This window comes from Carcharodon carcharias, chromosome 22, assembly GCF_017639515.1.
Source record: "Carcharodon carcharias isolate sCarCar2 chromosome 22, sCarCar2.pri, whole genome shotgun sequence".
Classification (NCBI taxonomy): domain Eukaryota; kingdom Metazoa; phylum Chordata; class Chondrichthyes; order Lamniformes; family Lamnidae; genus Carcharodon; species Carcharodon carcharias.
In genome coordinates, this window is record NC_054488.1 from 33995264 (window position 1) to 34019085 (window position 23822).

At 39.3% G+C, this 23822-nt stretch overlaps 1 protein-coding gene across 3 annotated transcripts in view; it reads left to right on the top strand.

The window, feature by feature from the left end:
- Positions 1-23822, top strand: part of LOC121293743 (septin-9-like) — a 258284-nt gene that overhangs the window by 50853 nt on the left and 183609 nt on the right. The window contains exon 1 of one of the 3 annotated variants that reach the window (XM_041217001.1): positions 9734-9925. The exons of the other annotated variants lie outside the window; for them this stretch is intronic. Coding sequence (XP_041072935.1) covers positions 9886-9925 — 40 coding nt within the window. The 5' untranslated portion in view covers positions 9734-9885. Of the gene's footprint in view, positions 1-9733; positions 9926-23822 lie in introns of those variants that run through there. 3 annotated transcript variants of the gene reach the window in all.

Sequence of the window (23822 nt, forward strand, 5' to 3'; positions counted from 1 at the left end):
TAGTATATATACAGATGAAATAACCAAAAAAACAAGGTATAGATGAATCCTCAACCATAGTTGGTGAGACATTAAAAGACTTTGATAAACATTTTAAACTCCAAGTTGTGGAAAGGGCAAATCTGGAAAACAGGTCCAGAACACCGCCAATAAAGCACTGAAGACACAAGGAGACTCCAGAGCAAGGGACAGAGGAGACCCCAAAGCGATGAAGACTATACTCAAGCAAATGACAAGATAGTCACAGACCATGTCAATGCAATGAAGTGCACATCTGAAGAGTTTAGTTCAGAAGAAAGAAAAAGCTGAGAAGCAGCCATAAGGCTTAAAATAGAGCTTTTTTGAAAATACTTGCACAGTATTCAAACTGCAATAGCACCTGGCAGTGCAGAGCAAGCAAATGGCATTGTATGAAGGAAAGCTATCTGAAGTAACCCAAAAGAAATAAAACCTGTAAAAAGAAAATGAAACTATTCCACAGTAAAATGTTTGTATCAAAGCTGAACTGGAAGATTTGAAGCGCAAGATTCAAACGAGTATATTCCTCTGAAAGCACGCATTAAGCTGAAGTCTTCAATGAACTAAGCTGTTCAAGAACTGAACAAAAAAAATTTAGAGAAAACAGAAAGGTACTAAGAGGAAATAACGACCCTCAATTTCCCATTTGGCAAATTGAAGTGGAAATTGGGGAGCTTAACCAGATGTACAGCCAGGCACAACAGCAGGCAGGAAAGGCACTCAAAGAATTTTTGACATTGAAAGACTCTTCAAGCAATTAATATGAAGCCATGGAAAAATATGAGGAGCCAAAAAAAAATGTTGAATACCACTTCAGCAAAAGCAGTGCTGGAGCTATCAGTAGCAGCAAAGTAATGCACTTAAGTGCAGAGTGAGTTGGCAAGAGGTCAACAAGAAAATAAACAGTTGAAAGAACAGCTGATTGTCCTTCAGGATCAAATGCAAAAGGATTACATAAGTGTGAAGAAATGAAGACTGTTTTGAATAACAGTATGGAAAAAACTTGAGGGGTCTCTGAATTACAAGAAAACTCAAGATGAAACAATTGACCTTGCAAAGAAAAGCTAATCCTTTTGAAAGGCCTTCATGCATTACAAGGATCCTTAAGGCCAAAGTTTGTTCCTTTGGAAAACTACAAAGAGAAGCAAAATAGATTTGATATCACTCTCATCAACTGAAGAACCAGTTGACAGAGAAGACTCAGCAGTGTTCAATGTTCCAGGAGAAAGCCCAAAGTTATTAGAAAGGAGACTGAAGAGCTGAAGAGCCAGCTAAGTGGAAATGAGGAGACATTGAAAGGAAAAGCAGTGGAATCTTCCAGGTTGCAAGAGGATAATGAAACCATGAGTAGTACGATTACAGAACTGAAACGAGTTAAGACTTTGCTGGAGACAAACAAGGCCAACAGTGAAACCAAATTGAGGGACCAGGACAAAGCTGTGCTGCAGATGGAAAGAAAAGACAGAAATAAGATTAGAAAATGTAAAACTGATGCTGAAATTCAAGGAACTAGAAGAAAAAGCATGAGATGTCTCAAATGTACTGAGGAGCATTGAGTTGTTGAAAAATGACATGGCTGAAACGAAAATTAAGAACCTGAAATGTCAAGAAAAAGTTGAACAGTTGCTTGGAAAAGTAGAGGTTCTCACAAAGCATCGTGAAGAGTCTCAGAAACAATTGGCAGAAGTAAAATTAAAGAATTTAAGCTTGAAGTTTAGCACATACGAATAATGCTCTGTTGAGGAAAAACTGGTCAGTGTAGACAACCAACTTTCACATACAAAAGTAAATGTTGATGAATGATGATGAAATGTTGGAACCTAATCGTGAAAAGCACATTGGAATTCTTGAATTTTGATCCAACCCGATGAACATAAAATGAGGTTTGCAGTATGGGAGAGCATATCCCCACTTTAAAAGCATAAAAGGAACATTTTAAGAAACAGGTTGAGGATTTAGCAAGTGAATTGGAAGGATCCAGGAAGCAGTCAGTGACCATGGAAGAAAGGCTCCAAAAGGAACTAAATGCCCAGATAAAGTTAGGTGTGTATAAGGATCTTGCAGATACTCTGAAACAAAGACAACTGAACTCACCAGAGTAGTTGCTGAACTGAATGAAAAGATTCATAAACTTGAAAGTGGATTGGAAAATCAGAGTAAACAAATGTTTGCCTGAAATTGTGCAACTAGTGGTATTAAGGTTCCATTTTTGAAATGTCAACGTCCAAGAATAACATGGCGGACCTCACAGAAAGAGAAAATCTGAGTCCACTCCAGGAATGAACAGAATGCATATTTCCTTCGGAAGGAACAGGACAAACCCACAGTGTCTGAACAAAGCAGATAGGTTGTCGATAAAGCGAAACGCTCGAAGGAACGCAATAAATGAGTCAAATGGAGACAACCATTTGGAAACACAGATTACTACAATTTTGGCGTTGAACCAACAAAGTCAACCCAAAGCAACTAAGACTACTATTTCACCAAACGTGATGGACTGACATCTAGAAGAATTGTCAAGCCTCAAGACTGAATTTATATTCAAGAGACTTGAGGGAGAGGGGGCATGAAGAAGGGTAGCAAGTAAAGTGAAGATTGTATTGTATATAGCTGTGCTTCATTAGAAGGGGGGAAATTTAAAAAAGAAAGGGGGATGTTGTTTATGCCTTTAAATGGTAGTAGCATGCCATTGTGATATAAATATGTTCGGCAGAGCAAGGGTTAATGTGGACCTGGAGAACAATACTGTCCATGGAGTAGAATCTACAAGAAGCCAGCATGGAGTCAGCACTCATGCATGGCAGGACCATGGGATATGTATATAGTTATGGATTAACAATAAATGATTTAAGTTTAAACCATACAAGTCTCACAACCTCTATGTGAGAGACCAAACCAAACTTTACAACATTGTGGTGGTTCTATTTTAGATGTGGTTTGCCCTTCAGATCACTAAGTCTAAATGGTGGTGTTACACTGGGGAGTCTCTTTTTGTCTAATTAATTTCTAAATGGGTGTGCTCCCAAAAGTCTGTTCAATGTCTGCCAGGTGTGGAAGAACAATTTGCATTGTTAAAGACATTGCATCTGCTACATTGAAGTTTTGCAATACAGCTTTTCGTCTTAATTTGAAGACCTTATAATTGAGCAGCAGTTCAATCATGTTTACTTAAATCCTCCTTGTTTGCTAACATGGTTCAAATATCTTGACTTGTTTTAATCAGCTGACTGTATCTTATTAAGCAAAACTATTAATCAGCTCTTGTTCAGTCACAGTATCTGTTTCTTGCTGTTTACTGCCTGGCTGCGTTTGTTGCTGAAGTCCTTGCACTACAAGTTGTCCTCTTTATCATGCAATCTATTTTTAGCTGTGCAGCAGGTGTAAGCGTCGAGTCTTTGTTCAAGCCAAATCAAAAAGAGTCTGGACTGCAGAATGCTTGAATAAAATTCATTTTATGAATGTGACATTTCTCTCTTCACATATGTCATGTGTCACAATACATGTGCTGAAAAAGAATGGTATAGTTCATAGCAAACAAACAGCGAAGTAAGTGATGTATCAGAAGTCAATTGAATTACAACCCATGTTTCCTCTTTACATCATATAGAATAAAATTATAGAATGATTACAAACCAAAGGAGGCCATTTGGTTTGTCATCTGCAAGGGCAATTACATTAATTCCACTCCCCTATCTTAAATTGATTCAGACTGCTGGCTTCAGCTCAGCTTCCTGACATCCTACTGCAGCTACTGATCACCCTGTGTCAACACAAAATTTTTTGTCATCTATCCTAAACTTCATCTCCCCAGCACTGATCTTGTGTCCTCTTGTCCTGCTGCCTTGATTAGATCCGAGCAATACTGATAATATTATTTATTCAAATACGATTTGCGCCCCAATGTCATCTGTTTATGAAGATTTACTACATTTTTTATGATGACAGTGGCTTTTGAAAGTAACAGTTGCTGTGGTTTTAGGTGGCTCTCTGTTATGTTGGTTATTGTAGTGGTAAATTTTAAATTTGTGCATTTCGTGAGGGAAAGCCCCTCAGGTCACTGTGCTTTTGGTGGATTCAGCACAGGATTTGAATTGTGGATTTAAATTCACCATAATATTGTGTATACAGTGCAAATTTTAAAAGTTCAGTGTCAGAGTATTCTAGCAGAGTAAAAGGGGGCCCAGTTGTTCAGCAACTTCCTCTCTATTTCAAAGATGGCACTGACTAAATGGATCTTTGTATTTCTTTCAAGAAACTTAGTCATGTTGTAAAGCCACATGTCAAAATTCAGTGGTTTGAGAGGCACAAATAATGTAGGGTATAAACTCCAAGGACACAGTTCAAATGGGAAAACTTTACTGGCAATGAAAGTAGAAGTGTGCCTGTGTGCCTGAGGACTGAGAATCACTCACCTCACTCTCCCTCTGAAAGCAAGACATTGAGAAGCCACTTGTATTTGGACTTGCGTGCAAAGGATTTCCTTCAATCATAATCCAAATCATTGACTTAGTAGCTTTCCCACCTCTGAGTCAAAGTGCAGAATTCAAAGCCCATTACTCACACCTGAGTGAAGACCTGAAATCTGGGTTTGACATCTGGAGGGATGTCCTGCAGTATGGGCAGTTCTCCCCTCATTGTATGGTTTGTCGGAAAAATTTATGGATTCCTATCCTAAGGGACTAACTATTTTATGGCAATAGAAGGAGCATTCACTCTGCTGCCTGTGGGACTATAACCAGCCTGCCCGTTCTTCTACTGCTTTACACTCTTCTGCCCAAGAGAAGAGCAGGAAGAAATAGAAATAACAGACCTGACCCAACAATTAGGTATAATGGACCACAAACTTGTTAGCTGCATTTTTTAGATATGGGAGTCAGTAAACTTGGTGCTCCCATCTCTTACCCGATAGCAGCTCCCCAGCAGTGTGGATTCCACAATGCTGGCATCTTCCTTCATACTGCCAGCTGCCTCTGTGCTCAATTGAAGAAGAGTGGGAGGGGTGGGGGTTTGGGTGGTGAACAACATTGTTTTGAGATCATGTGGTGCAGCCAGCCTACCTATCTTAAAAGGGAGGTGCACTGAATAATGTTGGAATTTTAAAGACAGAAAATGGAACACCAGGACAGAGAGGGAATTCCAGTGTGATACATGAGGCATTATTGGTGACTAGGGTGGTCAGGGAGGTCAATTCCTGGAGTCTAGGCCCAAGGACCTGGGTTCCCGCCAGGGTTCCCAGCCTGCCTGCCAACCTTAATGGGCAAGCCCATTAATTAATTTTTAAATGGCCTCAATAGGCCGTTGACAGGCCATCGGGTGTGCAGCTGACTTGGCTGGTCCCCCCGCCAACCTGAAAATGGAAAAGACACGGGGTGACGTCGGGAGTTCTACCTGATGTCATCCCGCATCACTCTACCCGTTGGCATGTGGGCCCGCCCCCACTCGCCAACCGGAAGATCCTGCCCAGAGAGTAGGAATAAATGGGTCATTTTTGGAGTGGCAGGCAGTGACTAGTGGGGTACCGCAGGGATCAATGCTTCACAATACATATCAATGATTTGGATGAGGGAACCAAGTGTAATATTTCCAAGTTTGCTGACGACACAAAGTTAGATGGGAATGTGAGTGGTGAGGAGGATGTTAAGAGGCTTCACGGCAATTTAGACATGTTGAGTGAGTGGGCAAATACATGGCAGATGCAGTATAACGTGGACAAATGTGAAGTTATCCACTTTGGTAGGAAAAACAGAATGGCAGAGTATTATTTAAATGGTGATAGATTGGAAAATGTTGATGTACAAAGGGACCTGGGTGTCCTTGTCCACCAATCACTGAAAGCAAACATGCAGGTGCAGCAAGCAGTTTAGAAGGCAAATGGTATGTTAGCCTTCATTGCAAAAGGATTTGGAACAAGGATATCTTACTGCAGCTGTGCAGGGCCTTGGTGAGACCACACCTGGAGTTTTGTGTAGAGTTTTGGTCTCCTTACCTAAGGAAGGATAAACTTGTGATAGAGGGAGTGCAGTAAAGTTTCACCAGACTGATTTCTGGGATGACAGGATTGTCGCATGAGGAGAGATTGGGCTGACTAGGCCCGTATTCACAGGAGTTTGGAAGAATGAGAGGGGATCTCATTGAAATGTATAAAATTCTGACAGGAATGGACAGACATTTATCCATGTTATACTGCATCTGCCATATATTTCCTCTGGCTGGGGGCGGGGTCTAGAACAAGGGGTCACAATCTCAAGATGCAGGGTAGACCATTTAGGACTGAGGTGAAGAGAAATTTCTTCACTCAGACGGTGGTGAACCTGTGGAATTCTCATCCACAGAAGGCTGTGGAGGCCAAGTCACTGAATATACTTAAGAAGGAAATAGATTTTTGGACTCAAAAGATGTCAAGGGGTGTGGGGGGTGAGCAGGAGTACAGCATTGAGATAGAGGATCAGCCATGATAATATTGCATGGCAGAGCAGGCTCGAAGGGCTGAAGATCTACTCCTGCTCCTATTTTCTAGGTTTCTAATTTCTGGAATTTATCCACCCTGCTCACATCAAAACCCATTTCCTCCAAGCTGGGAAAATTCTGCCCAGTGTATGAAATAATTTTTCATGAAACCTTGTATTTGTGTCAACTGCTGTTCTTTGGTTTAACTTCCTGATGTCTGCTTTATCTTTCCTTTTATATTTTCATTAATTTTGGGTCTTTATACCCTATGAACTATTCTGTAGAATAGAGAGTAGATAGATTACCATCTTCCAGACTTCAGCAGGTGCTGCTTTGACCGTGTCATTAAGCCAGGATGTAGGTAAGGATGGCCTGCTTTGAATTTTCCCTCTGTTATGGAGAACAGTTCCAGCCTCAATGTCTATCTTTCGTAGCGCTGCTGCTAATGCACACAGAAGGTGTTAGAGCAGCAAGCCTGCTTCCCAATATTCCATGGTAGCATAATATTTTTGATAACCATATCATGTTCCCTCAAAGGAAAAAACAACCTACTTTGAAAAGGTAACATTATTTGGAATTGTTTGTGCCAGCAACAGTGCAGGAGATGGGACAGAAATGGCGGGAAAAGAAAAGAATAAAAATATAAAACATGGGGGAGAATTTTACATGGGCGGGCCACCTGGAAGCGCTGAGCGCTACCTGTGCGGGAGGGAGGAGGAGGGAGAGTCAGGGCCTGAAAGAGTGCAGAAATTTCCCTGAGTCACAGAGCTGCCTCAGGGAGATTAATTTAATAATAAAACATTGGAAAAAACAAAAAAGAAAATTACTCAAGACATGTCCCCTCATGTGACATTGTCACATGGGCTGGGACCTGTTTATGAATTTTCATAATACATTTTGTTTAATTAATAAATACTTAATGAAACCTCAACCCGCCCATGGATGAGGTTTCATGAAAAATGTGAAGGCCGCTTGGGCTCTTCGCCTGCCCGCTAACCTTAAGGATGGACGGGCAGCCCTGACAATCACTTTAATTAGTTAATTAATGGCCATCCTGTGCGCACCCGCTAAACTGAAGATCGGAATGATGCACGATGAAGTGGGGATGCACACCTGATGTCACTGTGCGTCATTTTATGCGTCGGCGTGTGGGGCTCGCCCCCACATGCCGAACGGAAGATTCTGGGCGTGGTAAATTTCATGCACTATGTGATAACCATGCTATATATAGACAATATGCATAGGATCTATAGCACGGAAGCAGAACATCTGGCCCAACCAGTCAATGCCTGTCTAGTTTCCCCATAAATGCATCCATACTATTCACTTCAACTATTCCCTGTGGTAGTGGCTTCCAAGTTCTTTTCACACTTTTGATAACAAAGTTTCTTCTGAATTCCCTATTGGATTTCTTGGTGACTATCTTACGTTGATGGCCTCTGTTTATACTCTTCACCATTCTTACTTTTAACTAACTAACTTCTAATATATTTGTGAAACCCTTTAGTGTTGTCCTTGACATCTCTCACATGTTATTTCTCATATTCTATTTTTGAGGCTCTCACCACTTGCTTTGTATCCCTTTGCTGTTCTATCTGTAATGACTTGACGGAGCGGGCAAGTTTCAACAAGAAAACAAATAAACTTTGTTACAGAGAGCTTTTCAGGTGCTACATGCTCGATCAGGACTTTCGTCGGGAAGCCCCACCCCCAGACTGCCCGTGCTTCGGGCTTATTGGTGGGAGCCTCCAAGAACATCACATGACCCCTGATAGGCAGCTGGACCAGCTACACCTTAAGTTACTGCATTATCTCTCCTAGTTTGCAAGATTTGGGCCTACAACAGACTCCAGCATTGGGGCTTATTAAACAAATTCTTCTTCAAAATTTTCATTGTTTAATTTTTTTGAGTATTTACACCCCCCTAACGCTATTACATATTAGTATCTGTAGAACGGCTGTGAAACAATGGGCAGTACAATCTCTATTCTTCCTATCAGCTAGGGGTGGTTGACAGGATGAATAGATGTTACTGAAAAATAATCTGAGACTATGACCTTAGCCTTCTGACAATAGGCTGTAGAACGCCCCTATTTCCTGTCACAAGGCAACAAGTTGGACAGATAAACTTGGCAATCATGTCAGAACTTGGAGGAGGCAGCTTCTTACTATGAAGAAGCTCTGACAATGTTTGTTTTTAAAAATTGGTTACACTATAACGTGTGGATGCATTGAAAGTTAGAACAGAATTGTGGAATTTTCAAGAGCATGATAAATAGTTTCATCTTTTAATCCTGCATTTGATTGTCATCACTCCTGCTGTGCTGCAGCCTTGTAACATTTTACCAGTGTCCTCTATATATTGCTCACATTACAATAAAATACATTATTATCTCTTGTCATTGGCAGGTACTTTGATAATTTGCCATTCTGTCACCTGATGTGTAAGACAAGGTAATTAGCCATAGTCTACAATGGGCCATAGGCATCTCCGAGAGCGAGAGAGAGGGAGATGGTTATATCACTTGACTGGCAGCACTCCACATCAATCATGAGGCAAGGCTAGGATGTAGCCCTCTATGAACTACCACAGTTGGCACAGGGATTGAACCTATGCTGTTGGTGTCATCCTGTACCACAATCCAGCCATCTAGCCAAATAAACTAACTGATCTCCATACCATCTAATGTGGATAGAACCCATTTCTAACACAACTATTCTGATGGCCACAAACTGCTGCACTGCCAGTCAGAAGACTAAGGCATCGAGTTAAAATGCAAGTGCTGAGATACGGTTCATTTTATTGAACATAAAATAAAACTTGTGTGACTGTATTACAGGCTCTAATGTAGCCTCACTTCCTGAAGTATTTATTAATCGTTTTGAGTAGCCCTCTTGGGGTTTAAAGCGTCATTAGAATTTCTTCCAGTAAGTTGGAGCCCAGCATCACACTCCCACTTATTTTTTATTTTGAATATAATTGTCATTCTGCTCCGAGACAATTTCATAGAAATATAGGAACTAAATCTTTCCCCCAAGGTAAATGATGCATTAGTATTACAATCCATATTGTGATAATATAATTTTCAACTCCAGTCCACTTTTGTAATTGAATTTGAGAACTTCAAATATTTTATTTTTAAAAATGATTATCAGTAGAGTTACTGTGCAGATGTATATTTAGGATGTACAGTTGCCTCCTTCTGGTAGGTTATTTTAAGCTTATGAATGTAGTCACGTGCTCAGTTTTTAAGCCACAGGCTGACAATGCTGCTTCAGTGTGTGGTACAAACATATGATCAGCACATGGTAATGTGGTAACATGGTGTATTCATGATTGCACAGATTGAAGAGATTGTATCAGACACTTGCAGAAAACTTTTGATAAGATAAACAATATTGCTGTGGATACTACTGTAAATGCTGTTTGTTGTACTAATGGACAGAGTCAGAATTTCAGGTAAGTTACAGAAATCTTTATTTTAGAGTCTTTTTATATGCTTACTGCTAACTGTGGTAACTGCTCCACTTGAAGTTTGTATATTGCTGGCCATGGTTCCTTTTCCTGAGCAGACAGTGTCTGTCTTTCATTTATGTTTCCTACTGGAATTATTGAGACTTGGAGTTTTCAAAAATGGTATGCCGTTTGTTGGAATAAGGAAGTTATTTTTCATACATGTCTTGTTCCTCGTATCAGCAATTCTTTTATAACCTTTGTCAGCAACAAGAAGTTAAATCTCCTAAATGAATTTCAAAGTCTAAACTGTAGCGATGTGTGCTGAGGGCAGAGAGGAATGTGTTCCTCATAATTTTGCCAGAGACCAGAACTGCAGTTTGTAAAACTTCAAGAAGTTTACTTTTTTGAAAAAAAAGAATGGACATGAAGTGTGGCTTTTTTCCTGTATTGTCTGACTGATGATAGGTTTACAAAAAGCTAGATATATAGTTTGCACAGTGAATGGAATGGTGTTCCAAATAAGGAAGGGACTGAGACAATGCTGACAGCAGCAGCCTGCATTTCTAACTATTCATCGTAAGCTTTTCCATAAAAGAAATGTGTTTACACTGTTTTTTTCCCTTTCTTAAGTGAATATTCTCCTGAAATAGTAACATTTTTATGACTTTAATAACGGGAAATATGCCACTGCAGTTGAAAAAGGCATTAATTTAAAACTTAATTTCTTGAGTTTAAAGTGGGAGGACACAACTGCTTGTCATGTTACTATTGAGTTTAGCTTAGCTAAAGTTAAAAGTTGTTTTACAAATGCAATTACTCGGCCATGTAATAAAAATCCCGCTTAAATGTGGTTGGAAATTATGTTTGATCATGTGAAATACTTTGCCAAGAAATTTGATAGCCGTTTGGAATGAATCACAGCATTTTTTTAACATTTATATTGAAATGAGTCAATGCCAGTGATTTTTTGTTCATAAGGTCATAACATGAACGTGGAGTTCCAATAACAGCAGTAACTGTAAGAGGAAATGTTGACTAGTTTCTTTATTGATTAGAAGGCAGAGATTGCCTTATAGCGAATGCCATGCTTCTATCAATGATCTTGCCCCCTAAATATTCCTAAACTGCCACTTTCTGTGTACTGATAAATTTTCTTTTTCTCCCCTTCCCCTACCTCACCCAGCAAATCGACCAGTTCCCACAACTGTCATTATGGATGTCCAATTTGCTACTATTTCCAGGTCACATGGTGTAGTTTAGATGAAACAAAGTGGTCTTGTGACAGGAAGGAACAGTTTTCCTGGAAATGACTACACTAATGAGATTCACAGTATAATTACAATGTTCTCTGACTGCTAATATCATTCAATAAAAGAAGAATGATGACTCTCAGTTGTTAGTCGCTTCAATGGAGATGTCTTCATGCTTCACACCTGTAGATTTCCCTGGATGAAAACAGCATAGAAAATAAAATGTATGCCCTCGTATGCTTCATAATAGATTTAGAAGATGGTGTGGTGCCTAGCAATTGATATCTTTGAAGGATTTGAGTAATTCAAAGTGCTCCAGTTTCTTCCATTAATGGTATCACCTGAACCTTTGAATTAAATCATTGCCTACTGCATTCTCCTGGGTATCCATTATTCTCTTGTATGTCTTTAATGTCACAAGTAATCTCCTCAATATAAGGAAGCTATTTTCAAATTTAGAACATGTTATTCATTATATGTTTAATTGAATTAGAAAATATTGACTTCTCAAAACTAGAAAGATAGCAAGGACCAGTGCAAAATGATAAATACTAGGAAATGTAATGGTTAATTGATACTTGACTTCGATTGCTAGGAATTAACATCAAAATTGTTAGCTTCAAAGGCTACTTGCCAAGTGGAAATGATTGAAGCAGCGCAAAGGCTTTACTCCATTTGTGCTGTTTCAATTATCATCAATTTGTATGTACAGATCCCAATACTGTGCTGACAGGCCATAAAGAGAGTACCAGCCTGGCCTGGTCATTTATATACTGTTAATCTAATAAAGGCATCCAATGTTACCACAGCAACAATACCATGCTGCTAAACAAGTAAATATTGAATGATGTGTTGCTTCTGCTCTCTATTGATGGATGGTAATTTGCTGCCTTAAGATAATTATACTTTAGTATTTATTCAGGATATTAAATATGCCCCATGATCTAAGCAGCTATAAATGAATATAGTTCCAACCAAGTGTTTGCTATGCTAAAATGTTTAAACTCAGTCTGAAATTGTATAAATATATGGATGACATTGTCACCTTATGTTAATGATTTCAGTGACAGAGGATGGTAACTAATTTTTCACACACTAAATAACTTCAGTATATTTAATGCACTTGTTTATCAGAGGCAAACTCCAGGGCTAGCTGTGTGAAAATAATCTAACAAATAACAGCAAACCTGATTAAGACTGCCTGATTAGTCAGTTCCTTATAATATTGTTGAGGGACAGATATTCTAAGTTGACAGTGATGAACTACGAGGTGGTATACATAGATTTCCAAAAGGCCTTTGATAAAATTCTTCACAAAAGGCTGCTGTTGAAGTTTGGATGCAGTGGGAATTCAAGGTAAATAGTGACTGTACATAAGGGGAAAAATATCATTTGGGCAAAGTACCAAGAGGGATGCCCCAGGGATTAGTGGCAGGCCCTTCCAAGTAATGTGTGGGGAATGGGAGAAAATCTAAGCGTTGAAGGAAACAAAACAAGTAGAATGAGTTCATTAAGAAGTGTATTTTTGAAAAACTGTGTAGAAACGTACACTTGGATGTTAAAATACTTAAACCCGCAGCACAATATTTGTTTGTATTGCCATAATACAGTGAAACTAGAGTTGGATAAATAAATTGGCTGAAAACTGATTAAATAAGTCATTCTGATGTCATGGTCTCACATCATAAGCGAAGCTTTACTAGAGCAGCTTAGTTATATTTGTCAAAGGCCTGGAAATGGATGTCGTTTGATAAACATTTGACATTTTCTGTGTGTTGTCTATATTTCAGAAAGCGTTAGACTCTATAGAAATTGCTTTTAACGATGATTCATCAGGCCCTAGCCCTGCAGGTCTCTGTTTGAATTTTAGTCCGTTACTGCTTGCTTCCCATAGACACCTGCTCAAATGGTCAGTAAAGCAGAAAAACAATCAGAAGGTCCTGCCAACTCTACAGAAAACCTGAGTTGGAAGTGGTACTGGTATTCATGGTGCCTAGGGAGCCAGACCAGAACCTGCAACCTTGCTGGTCAGAGCACCTCACTGAAATATAGGAGGTGCAGCTAGGGGAACTATAAAGAGTATACAGATACAACAAATACTGTTTAATAACCATGTTGGCTCCATTACTTTTTATTTTTACAATCTTAAAATTAATTCCTGATTTTAAAATGTGAAGTGTTTACATAGGGTCATTAAAATTATAGAACAGTCTCTCAAAAAGTTTTTAGATATTTCCTCCATGATTCCCATCTTTGTGGTTATTTATGATCTGAAACTGCTTTGCTCAACCAGACTGCTTAGTATCCGAGGTCATTTTGGTGACCTGAAGACTGTTACAAAGAGTACTTTATAATTTTTTTCTAGAAAATTGCTATGATCATCCTAGCAACAAAGGCATGCAGAGAATTTTATTATACTCAGTCTTGGATGTATTCTTTATGCTGAGATTGACTGTTATTCTTTAATTACTTAAGGACCATATTGTAGTGGTTTTCACACTAAAATGATTGTGGCTGAAAATGCCTACATTAGCAAATGATTTATTAGATACTGACTCTACTGTTAGGAGTGCCGTATTGGGTCTGTTTTATTGTATTCTATTGGGGATTACACGGAAGAGAATGTTGCTCTTGGACTTTCTTACATGACCTCAGCCCCTCAACCAATTAAGCTGTTCATTTGTTTTGATAAGTGACATCTTTCTGCGATTCTATTCCAGTGTAACAATTACCCTTGGCCATTTACTATTGAGTAAAATTGAGACTTTTCATAAAATATCAATCACAAAATTTGTGTGGGGCTGGACAAAATGGTACAGGCTTCCCAGACAGCAGCAGTGGAACTGTTCACATTTCCATATAGTTTAATATTTTGAATACCTGTAGTATATTTAGTATACAAGTGTCTATTTTTGTTTATAAACTATTGATTCTCTGTTTTGGTTAATAGACTATTTCCCAGTGCAATTAATTGGCCAAAATGATGTATTCATCCATGTTTTTCTGTACTGTACAATTTGATTTGAAGCAAATTCTGTTTGTGAGACTTGCCAAGATTACCTTCCAAAAATGCTAAAGCTTGCAACAAAAGGGCCCAACCGCTGACAGGCCACACACCATTTGGATTCTTTCTTGCAAAAAAGTAGTTCTCCTTAAGTGACCTGTTCACAACTTGTTTTGTTGGTGAAACGTATGTGTTTTATGCAAGGCGGAGTGTAATGTTGCTCCTTAGAGAAGTCTGCCTGGAGGTTTCCTCCCAAGTCGGTGCAAGTTGTAGGTGAAGTGCCAAAAAAAGCTTATCCTACTGAACCAGCAACTGCTTTGTTGCAATAGTTTACCCGATACATGTCTGGGCAACAACAACAATATATACATTTCTGAATTCTTTTTCAATGTTGAACAATGCAGCTGGGAGGTAATGACTTATGAAATACAGTCAGGTGGGAGAGTAATATTGGGTGCTGATTCTTTCTTGAATGTGTTGAATTAAATAACTGGAACAGACATGACCTAAAATAAAGAGAAGATGCAGGTTCTAACATTTTGAGTATAAATCTTTCAGCAGAACTGAGGACTGCCACAGTCATTACTTAGAATTGCCTTACATGAAAATGACAACCCAGAAACAGGCAGTTTAGGTATGTATTACTTCCCCTGAGTAGTAGTCCTATTGCAATATACACCCACCCGCCACCTTTTATCCCCTTCAATCATCAATTACCTATTTGTTATCTTTTCTTAAATGTTGACCTGGGAGTAGGTTTTCAAGCTGCTGCCTAGGCATGTTGGTCTAAATCAGCACTGGTTCCAATGAACATGTCTTTCAAGCTGACATATTAGAAGTTATTAAAGTTTCACTCAGTTTTGCCAAACCTTTTGTTACCAATGTTGAATTGTATAACCAATTGAATATTTCCTTATTCTAAAATCATTTGATTTCCACTTTCATCCTTAGTTGCAGCTCTCCATTACCTGGACTTACTAGTTCTTAAATCAGTTCCATGTATGAACAAAGCTTTGCTGAACATATGATATTTATTTGTAAATGGGCTCGTAGGACATGATGCACCCAGATAATGCATAAAAACTCTGGTTTTATAAATTAATCTCCACATAATTGGTAAAAGGGTGGCTGTAAGTGCTGCAATTCCCTAATATTGCTAGTGATGACACACATTACTTTCTAAATACCATGTTAAAAATTATTTAATAAGAAAATCTTGCATTATTGATTAGCATTAATATTTTAACGCTAAATGGTACGCATTAAAAATAATCACTTAGTGTTTCACCCAAAAAAAGTGAATGATGCCTGTTCGGTTGGCAAACACAGATTTGTAGGTCAAAACTAGGCTGATGAATTGTGAGTGTCCCTTTTCTCTAATGTTTGAGTCCAAGTAAGAACAATCTCAAACTAAATATTGCAGGTGTGTGTCAATGACACAAAGCTGACAAATAATTAAATCATAATTAGTTGTAAAATTATGATCTTGTTCGCAGTTCACAAGCAAATCTGATGGAGAAAATGGAAAAATTGTTCCATTGGTAAAGTATAAAGGGCAAGTACATTAAAAAGATTGACACAAAGAGCAGCTGGTCCATCAATGTCCATCCTATCTCAGCAATGCTGCAACTAGGCAACATGACTCCAATTCTCCTGTCCCATTAACAGCCCTGTAATCGCTCGGGAGAGGCTAAATTAGAATGCAAAAACCCAAGGCCGATTCTTGGGGAAAAAACAATTTTGCAATAATCCTCTCTGACCCACGAAGGTGATTTATCAAAAACTGAAACAAGAGGTAACAATGACCATGTGGTATATTGGCCAAGCTCCCATTTGCAGTAATATCTGCCTCCTCCAGGAAGTTTGGAATGTTTGCAATGCATCTGCGCCCACTGCATGAGCCAACAGCTTATTTCAAAGGTCAATGATGCTCTAGGAAAAGAGAAACCTCCTGATGGCGAACAAATTTTGTTCTTATCTAACTTGTATGCGTGACCTTCATTCTTCCTAATTTATGGAATTCAAATAACCTGTCCATGTAAATTATCAATTTATATATTTTAATCAAGGGCGGAACATCCCAGATTTGCACTAAGTGCAGTGGCAGGTAGGAAAAGGGATGTTTTACCTGCTGGCTGCAATGTCAGGTTTTATCTTAATCTTTATTTTTCCATCTCTCTACGTCGCTTTCTTCCTTTAAGACACTCCTCAAAACCTAACTTTGAGCTACTTTTTGGTCATCTGACATGATGTGTCTCGATGTCCCATTTTGTTTTATAGTGCTCTTGTGAATCGCCTTGGGATGTTTCATTGCCTTAATGTTGCTCTATAAGCACTAACTGCTATTGTCGTTGGTGTCCTTTATAGACTTGTGCACTATAAAACCAAAGTCTCTTTCCGACTCAATTATCTTAATACAGAAATTCCGATGCTTGGAATTAGCCCTGCGTGCATGAATTCCGCTATATATGTTTACATTTAATGTCACTTGCCAGCTGCAAGCCTATTCTCCCATTGCATTTGGATTTTATTTTTCTGTCACAGTTCTGACGCCATCTTTGTGCCACCCATGGACTTGCCTAACATTATCCTATATTTTTAGAAGAGCACTTTGCTTGAAACTTGCAGAGATGGGGGGTGGAGTGAGGGAGGTACATGGAGATACACAGGAACCCAAACCCATGGAATTGAATTCTGGCCTCTTGTGGAGACCCGCAGGAGGCCAGAATTAGAATCCATGTGCAAATTTCATCATGATACCTCATGCAACTTAGGCAGTGGTGATTTGTTTTTTCTATAATTTTATTACATACATATTTACAAACAGGAAAAAAAAAGTTTCATCAGCAATTTTTGGCATGGTTTGAGGCCCAAAACAAGATTTGTCTCTGGAGTCAGCTTCTTCTGAATACCCTTAATCATGTGTGGTATGAGTTTAAAATGAAAACGTAGGTGGTTTTAGCTATAATAGGGATAGGTAATATAATTGAATGTGGACTTGTTTAGACACATTTCTAGTGCTTCCTAAATAATTGTTTTTGTCCAAGTGTAGTTGTATCAACAGTTCCATTTCAATAATGACTATTCTTGTAAAGTTTTGTCAATTCAGCATGCAAAGGGTTTAAAACATGCAAAACATCTTTTATTGTTTAGTAAGCTTGCTCATGTCCTAAGAATAAATGAAAAGGTTTGCAAGCATTTAACTATAATTATCTTGTATTGATGTATTTTGGCAATTCAGTACCAAGTATTAAACCAATAAGTCCTGTGGCTAGACAATGTCTGATTCAAGGTTTGCAACATTAATGCATGTTGCTAGGAGTGAAATGCTTTTATTTAAATTAATGTGCTTTGTAGCCAAAACAACTTGTGGGACTCCAAATTTTCTGCACTTCCTACGAACCTTCAGAAGAGTGGGTTTATAATTTCACAGTGCTGTTCTGCACTTCATGATGGTCAAAGGTCATTATGCATTGACATGAAAAATACCTGTTAATTGTTAGCACTTCATAGATTCCATTGTTCATTCCAACATTTGCTAAGACTAATTTGCAGAGTTTGGGGAGAAAGAATATGCCATGAACCTAAATTAGGCAGTTCTTTCAAAGAGCAAGCACAAGGGTGAATGACTTCCTCTATATGATAACCATCAGGAACCATGTACTCTTAAAGTAAGCCGTGTGTTATCAAGAAGATACACTGTTATGACTTGGCAGATGATGTGTGCCAAATCCACAAGGGAAACTTGATCATGCTATCACAAAGAATTTGCAATTTGTATTTATTACGAGAAGATGTGTGCATTGAAATCAGAAGAAATGAGTCCACTAACACATTTTAGAGATTTTAAAAATTAAATTAAAATATTTATTAACAAAAGAAAAGATTTCAAGCACATACATAAGACTACAATTCCTTAATACTATAACAAATCCTAAAATTCCTAATTAACCTAACTCTAAATTATACACCTCCTTTAAGGCAACAGTCCAAAATAGATTTTAAATTTAAAAAGTAAGCCAGCAAGTTACACGGTACCCACTTGACAGTAGAATTCGAAAAGCTTGTCTCCAACACACCAGATCTATGCACAAATGGCTGGAGGCTTCCCGAAGGTTGTTTCACACACTGCTCTTAGATCTTACATGGTCCCCAACATAGCCTTTCATTCCCCTATAGATATGTTTCCATCTCTTTAATCTGTAAACTCTATTGTTCCATATGCCTTTGGAAATGCATGTTTCCCATAAAAATTTTCATGATGTCAATATTGTCAATAGCCTTTGGGGAAAAATAAACACAATTCTTGGCCTTGCTTATCTGGCTCCTTCACTTATCTAAAAATGCCAATTTTTTTCACCCCTTATATGCTAAGACAGCATCCATGTTTACTCATTAGCATTTCAAGTACACTTCTACACCTAACTTCTTTGGATAATTTCAAGCTCGCAGTCTACCTGACACCAAATGTAACTGAACCATAGAAACAGAACAATCTACACTCACACCCATAACCTACTTGACAATAAACCAGAACAATATTATGAAAATTATTATACTTCTGTGACAACATTCAGAGGCCTAGATAGCCCACATTTTTTTGTGTTCTATAATGTAATCATAAATATTCATGTTAAAATAATGAAAATCTTTGTCTACAATTAAAAAATTGAAAAGAGCGTCCATGTTATACCGAATCTCATTTAAGCTAAGACCCCACTTTAAAATCTCATCCTGGTCTTCAAATCACTCCATGGCCACACTCCTTCCTATATTTGTAATGTCCTCCAATCCACAGCCCTGGGATATCTGGGGTACTCAAATTCTGGCCACTTTAGCATCCCTGATTTTAATTGCTCCACCTTTTGTGTACGCATGTGTGCATTCAGCATGGTATAGCACACAAGTGATGGGTGAATGTTTTGGATGACCTCAAGTTTACAAGAGTAGAATGTAGGACTGCATCGGAATAGGTAGCAAATGCACCGATGATGGTTTCAGCAGCAGATGAGCTGAGGTAATGTTTTGGAAGTGGAAATATGCCATCTTTGTGATGACACGATATGTGGCCAGAAGCTCATGTCTGGGTCAAGTAAGATGCCAAGGCTGGAAACAGTCAGTTTCAGCCTCAGCCAGTTGCCAGGGAGAGGGATGGAGTTGGTGGCTTCACTTCCAAAATATTGCTTCAGCTCATCTGCTGCTGAAACCATCATCCAGCTAGCGAACGGAATTTATGATGCTGCCTAAAGGCAATGACTCCACTCTTCTCAATATTTAATGGAAGAAATTTATGTTCATCCAGTACTGAATGCCAGACAAGCTTTATGACAAGTAAGAGACAGTGAAGGAGTCAAGAGTGTGTCACTGTATGTGTGGAAACTGGCATTATGTTTTCAAATGATGTCAGCTTCTAGAAGAGAAAGAGGAGGGGGGTTAAGAAAAGACCCTTGGACACCAGAGGGAACTCTGTGGGAGCAGGAAAAGAAGCCATGGCAAACTGTTCTCTGGGCAAGTTTAGACTGATAAGAATGAAACCAGGCAAGTATCAATCCCACCCATTCGTACAACAGTGGAAAGGCTCTGAAGGAGGATGGTGTGGGCAACCAAACCGAAGACTGAAAACAGGCAAAAAGGACAAGGAGGAATTGTTTAACTTTGTCTCAGTCACATAGGATGTTATTTGTGACCTTGACAGCTGTTTCAGTACTGTGGCAGGACCAGAAACCTGATTGGAAGGATTCAAGCATGGATTTCAGGTAAAGATGGGCACAGATTTGGAAGGTGAAAATGCATTGAAAGACTTTAGACAGGAAAGGGTGTAGGAGATGGGACAGTCATTTGCAAAAATGGAGGGTCAAGCACTTTCTTTTGAGAGTAGGGTGTAGATAGATAGAAGTAGAGAAAACCATTAACAATGTCAGCTAGAATGGAAGCTGGGTAATCAGCAGTTTAGTTGGAATAGGGTGGAGAGATTGGAAGGTGTATCTCAGACAAGATGAGCTTGGGGAGAAATTAAGAGTGGGTAGGAGAGAAACTGGAAAAAAATAGTTCAGGGCTCATGCAAGGGCACCAAGTTTGGCCTGGAAGGCTAAGGAAAGCACAGGAAGTGGTTGATCAGATGGCTTCAATCTTAGTAGCAAACAAGTCCATGAGCTCCAATTGGAAAAGAAAAAGCTATTGACAACTACTTTGTTTTCTGCACTTTGGCCAATTTTATGGTGATACTGCCACTAACTCTTTTAATCCCACGGATTTCAATTTTACTAACTTGCCTATCATGTGGTACTTTGTCGATCGACTTTTGAAAATCTATACAGACAACATAAATCATCATTTCATTCTCCATTTCTTCATCAAACATGATTTGCCTTTAACAAATTTGTGATGAATTTCATTTATTGGCTCAAACTTTTCTCAATGTCAATTAAGTTAGTCTCAAATGATTGTCTCTAGAAATTACTGTGTTGCTGTGTTTGTTAAATTTGTCCCCTTCTCTATTTGAACACAAATGTAATGTTTGCCCTGCACCAGTCCTCTGCTTCAATCCACTTTGAATATGGGGATGAAAGATTGTGGCTAGATCCTCTGCAATTTCTATCTTTACTTCCCTCAGTAATCTAAGGCAGAATTTAATGCCGCTTCCCCACCTCCCCCCACCCTGACTCAGGGAGCAGACTGGTAGGTTGGGGGGCTCCATTTAATCAGGATGAAACGCCTGTGGAGAGCCCTTGGCCTTCCCAACTCCTCTCCATCCCCCCCACACCACTGCCCTCCCAAAACTCCTCAATTAATTTGGGGGGCTGGGTGGATGTTAGCCTGTATGACCCTATGCCAATTGGGACCTTTAAGTGTCCATTTAAGGACATCATCCCATACCTGTTGGTATTCGATCAATGGGAGTGGGGATAATGTCTACACTATGGCCTGCCCTGGCAGCCTGCCTTTGGGCTCAGGGCAGCTCTCTTGTTTGGGCTCCGTGTCCCATGGAGGGCCCTGCCTACGGCAAAGGCCACCCCCACAAGAAGACCCCCTCTGCCCGCTACACCGACTTCCCCCGCGCACTCCTCACCGGGCCCTGCCGGGCTGGCCCTGGTGAGGTCACTCCACTTACCTCTCCTGCAGGGCCTCCATCACTAATGAAAACAAAGTATTGGAAATACTCAACGTGTCTGGCAGCACATCTGTGGAGAGAGAAACAGAGTTCATGTTTTAAATCAAATGTGACTCCTTTTCCTCCATCACCATTCCTTGTCCTGGATTCCTGCAGTCCCAGCAGTGGCCACTGCTCCCAGCTAACCTTTTAAGTAACTGCACTTTATTTTTATCCTATCCAGTATTACTACTGCCTCCTCCTCCTACACATTCCAAAAAGTGATAGTGTAGTATAATAAATAATGATGCTTACATTTTTGTGAAAGAAATTTTGAGGCTTTTGCAATGCCCCTTAGAAATGTATACTGTTACAAAACATCTGCTGCTATTAAGTGTAAGACGGGATCAATATAGTGGCTCTTGTGCTACATCAAAGGATCTTCAAATGTTCCATTTGAGGCTTTAAAATAGAAATAGATTTTATTTTTGTCCTGTGTAGTGACACTTGCTACCCAAACCATGCTGTCAGACCAACTATTGGTAGCAGGGAATGTAATTTTATAACTTGTTTTTAACATTACTGCTGACTCAAGACTCACTTGAGTTTCTATCCAGTAGAATTAATGCAATAGGGCCTAGTGTCTCATAGCTGGAGCTATCCTTACTGATATCAGCTTTTCTTTTTCTCACCACTCACTTCGACTGCATAGTCATTTTAAAATGTAATGATTACACTTGAATGTTTCAAGGAACACAGGAAGAGAAATATTAATACAAGCTGCCTTTAACACAAAAGAGTTAAATTAACGTGAAAAGGAAAATGTCTGTGGTGGAGATTAAAATGATGTAATACAGTTGGCTGGGGAAAGACATTCCAAACCGGTAGTGTTCTAGCCACTAAGAGTTGATTCATTTTACAAAGACTAAAGTGGCCCTTTATGTGGATGTAACAGAATGTTGCTCGTCAGAAATGACTAATATCTAATCATTATTTATTTAAATGTCATCCTTCTCTCAAAAATCTGGGGCCAGATTTTCGTTACCAAAGTTGGTAACTCAAGTTGGGAAATTTCCCAACTTAGCAGTCTCATTTTGTTTTAAGAGGTCCCATTCAACATAATTTTCACTTGGGAGGTAGGGGCGGTTGGATCTGGGCACACCGATCCTGGAAGCAGGTTGTAGGCAGCCACTGAGGTGAGTACCAAAGCGGCCTGGTTAGAAGGACCGCCTTGATTCTCTGGAAATTTGTCCCAGTTGTTTTACAAACTTAGGCTTTCTAGCCCCCATTCCTTCACCACCCCCGATTATCACCTCATTATTCCACGCCGACTCATTCTCCCCACCCAATCCCAATGTTTCCTCATACCCTTTCATGGCACCTTCATAACCACTCACCCAGTATCCACCATGGGCAGACTTCAGATGTCATGTCGAGATAGGGAAAAAATAAATTTCTAACAATCTGCTATAGCTCTCGCTCAAATACGGTAGTGGAAAAAAAGCTCCTATTCATGAAATCCATTCAAGGCTTTTAAATCTCTTCAAGTGGTTGATCTGTTCTTAAAACAAAACACACTTCTATTTCATAACTATATCCAAGACCGCCAATCCTTTAATAGCCTCTTTAAACTGTCAATCAAACTATGAACTCAGAATATGCTGCTTAAATAGACTCAAATAGACTTTATAAGCTCTTCAAGAGTGTTTAAAGTTACCCCATCAATTTCTGACTTGCATATTGCTGTTTGGAACAGCCAAAATGGGGTCTGTTTGAACTTGGCATTAAGTTCAAATGACACTGTGGAGTTTGAGTTTTCCACCTGTGCGAATCACACCCCACCAGCAAAAATTTGGTGTGTCAGAAATGTGGGCAGATTTTCCACATCCAGGTCCGTCCCACCATTTTTAAAGGTGGGTGGAGGCATCCGAACTCGCGTCTTTCAGAATTCTATGCTGCCTCTATTCCACAACATTAGTATTCCAGACCTGCCTTTTATAATTTTTCTAAATTCTCATCCTCAGTCAAATATATAAGAAGAAATAGAACAGCACACTTTGGAGCCATACATGTAATCAATATTGCAATTAATATTTCAACAGTTTGTATGGTCAAACAGTTGTTCTAGTGAAGTATTTCCTTTTAAAAATGAGTAAACTTTGCACTGTTCATAAACTCGGCTGTAAAGATTATGAATGGGAATCTTTAAATTGTCTGTGAAAGTTGGATCACAATTATTAGAATTTTGAGAATTGAGTGTTAATCATGCCAAAGAGTTTATTGAATACCTCAAAAACGGGGCTGAATTTAATATAGGTGACGGGTTCTTGCTCGCTGGCTGAAGAGCCATTTGGCTTTTTTTTTAGAAGGCCCCACCCTGCCTTCAGGCATTTAACTGGGCAGCAGCAGCAGACCTTCTCCGAACCTGAAGGGCAAAAGTCCCACTGCTGAGAGCTGCTGACCAATCAGAGGCCAGCAACTTTTCATGGCTCAGCAGTGTCACAGGGAAGGCAGTGGCTGCTGCTTGATAGGCACTCACCCAAGGCCCAGGATCAG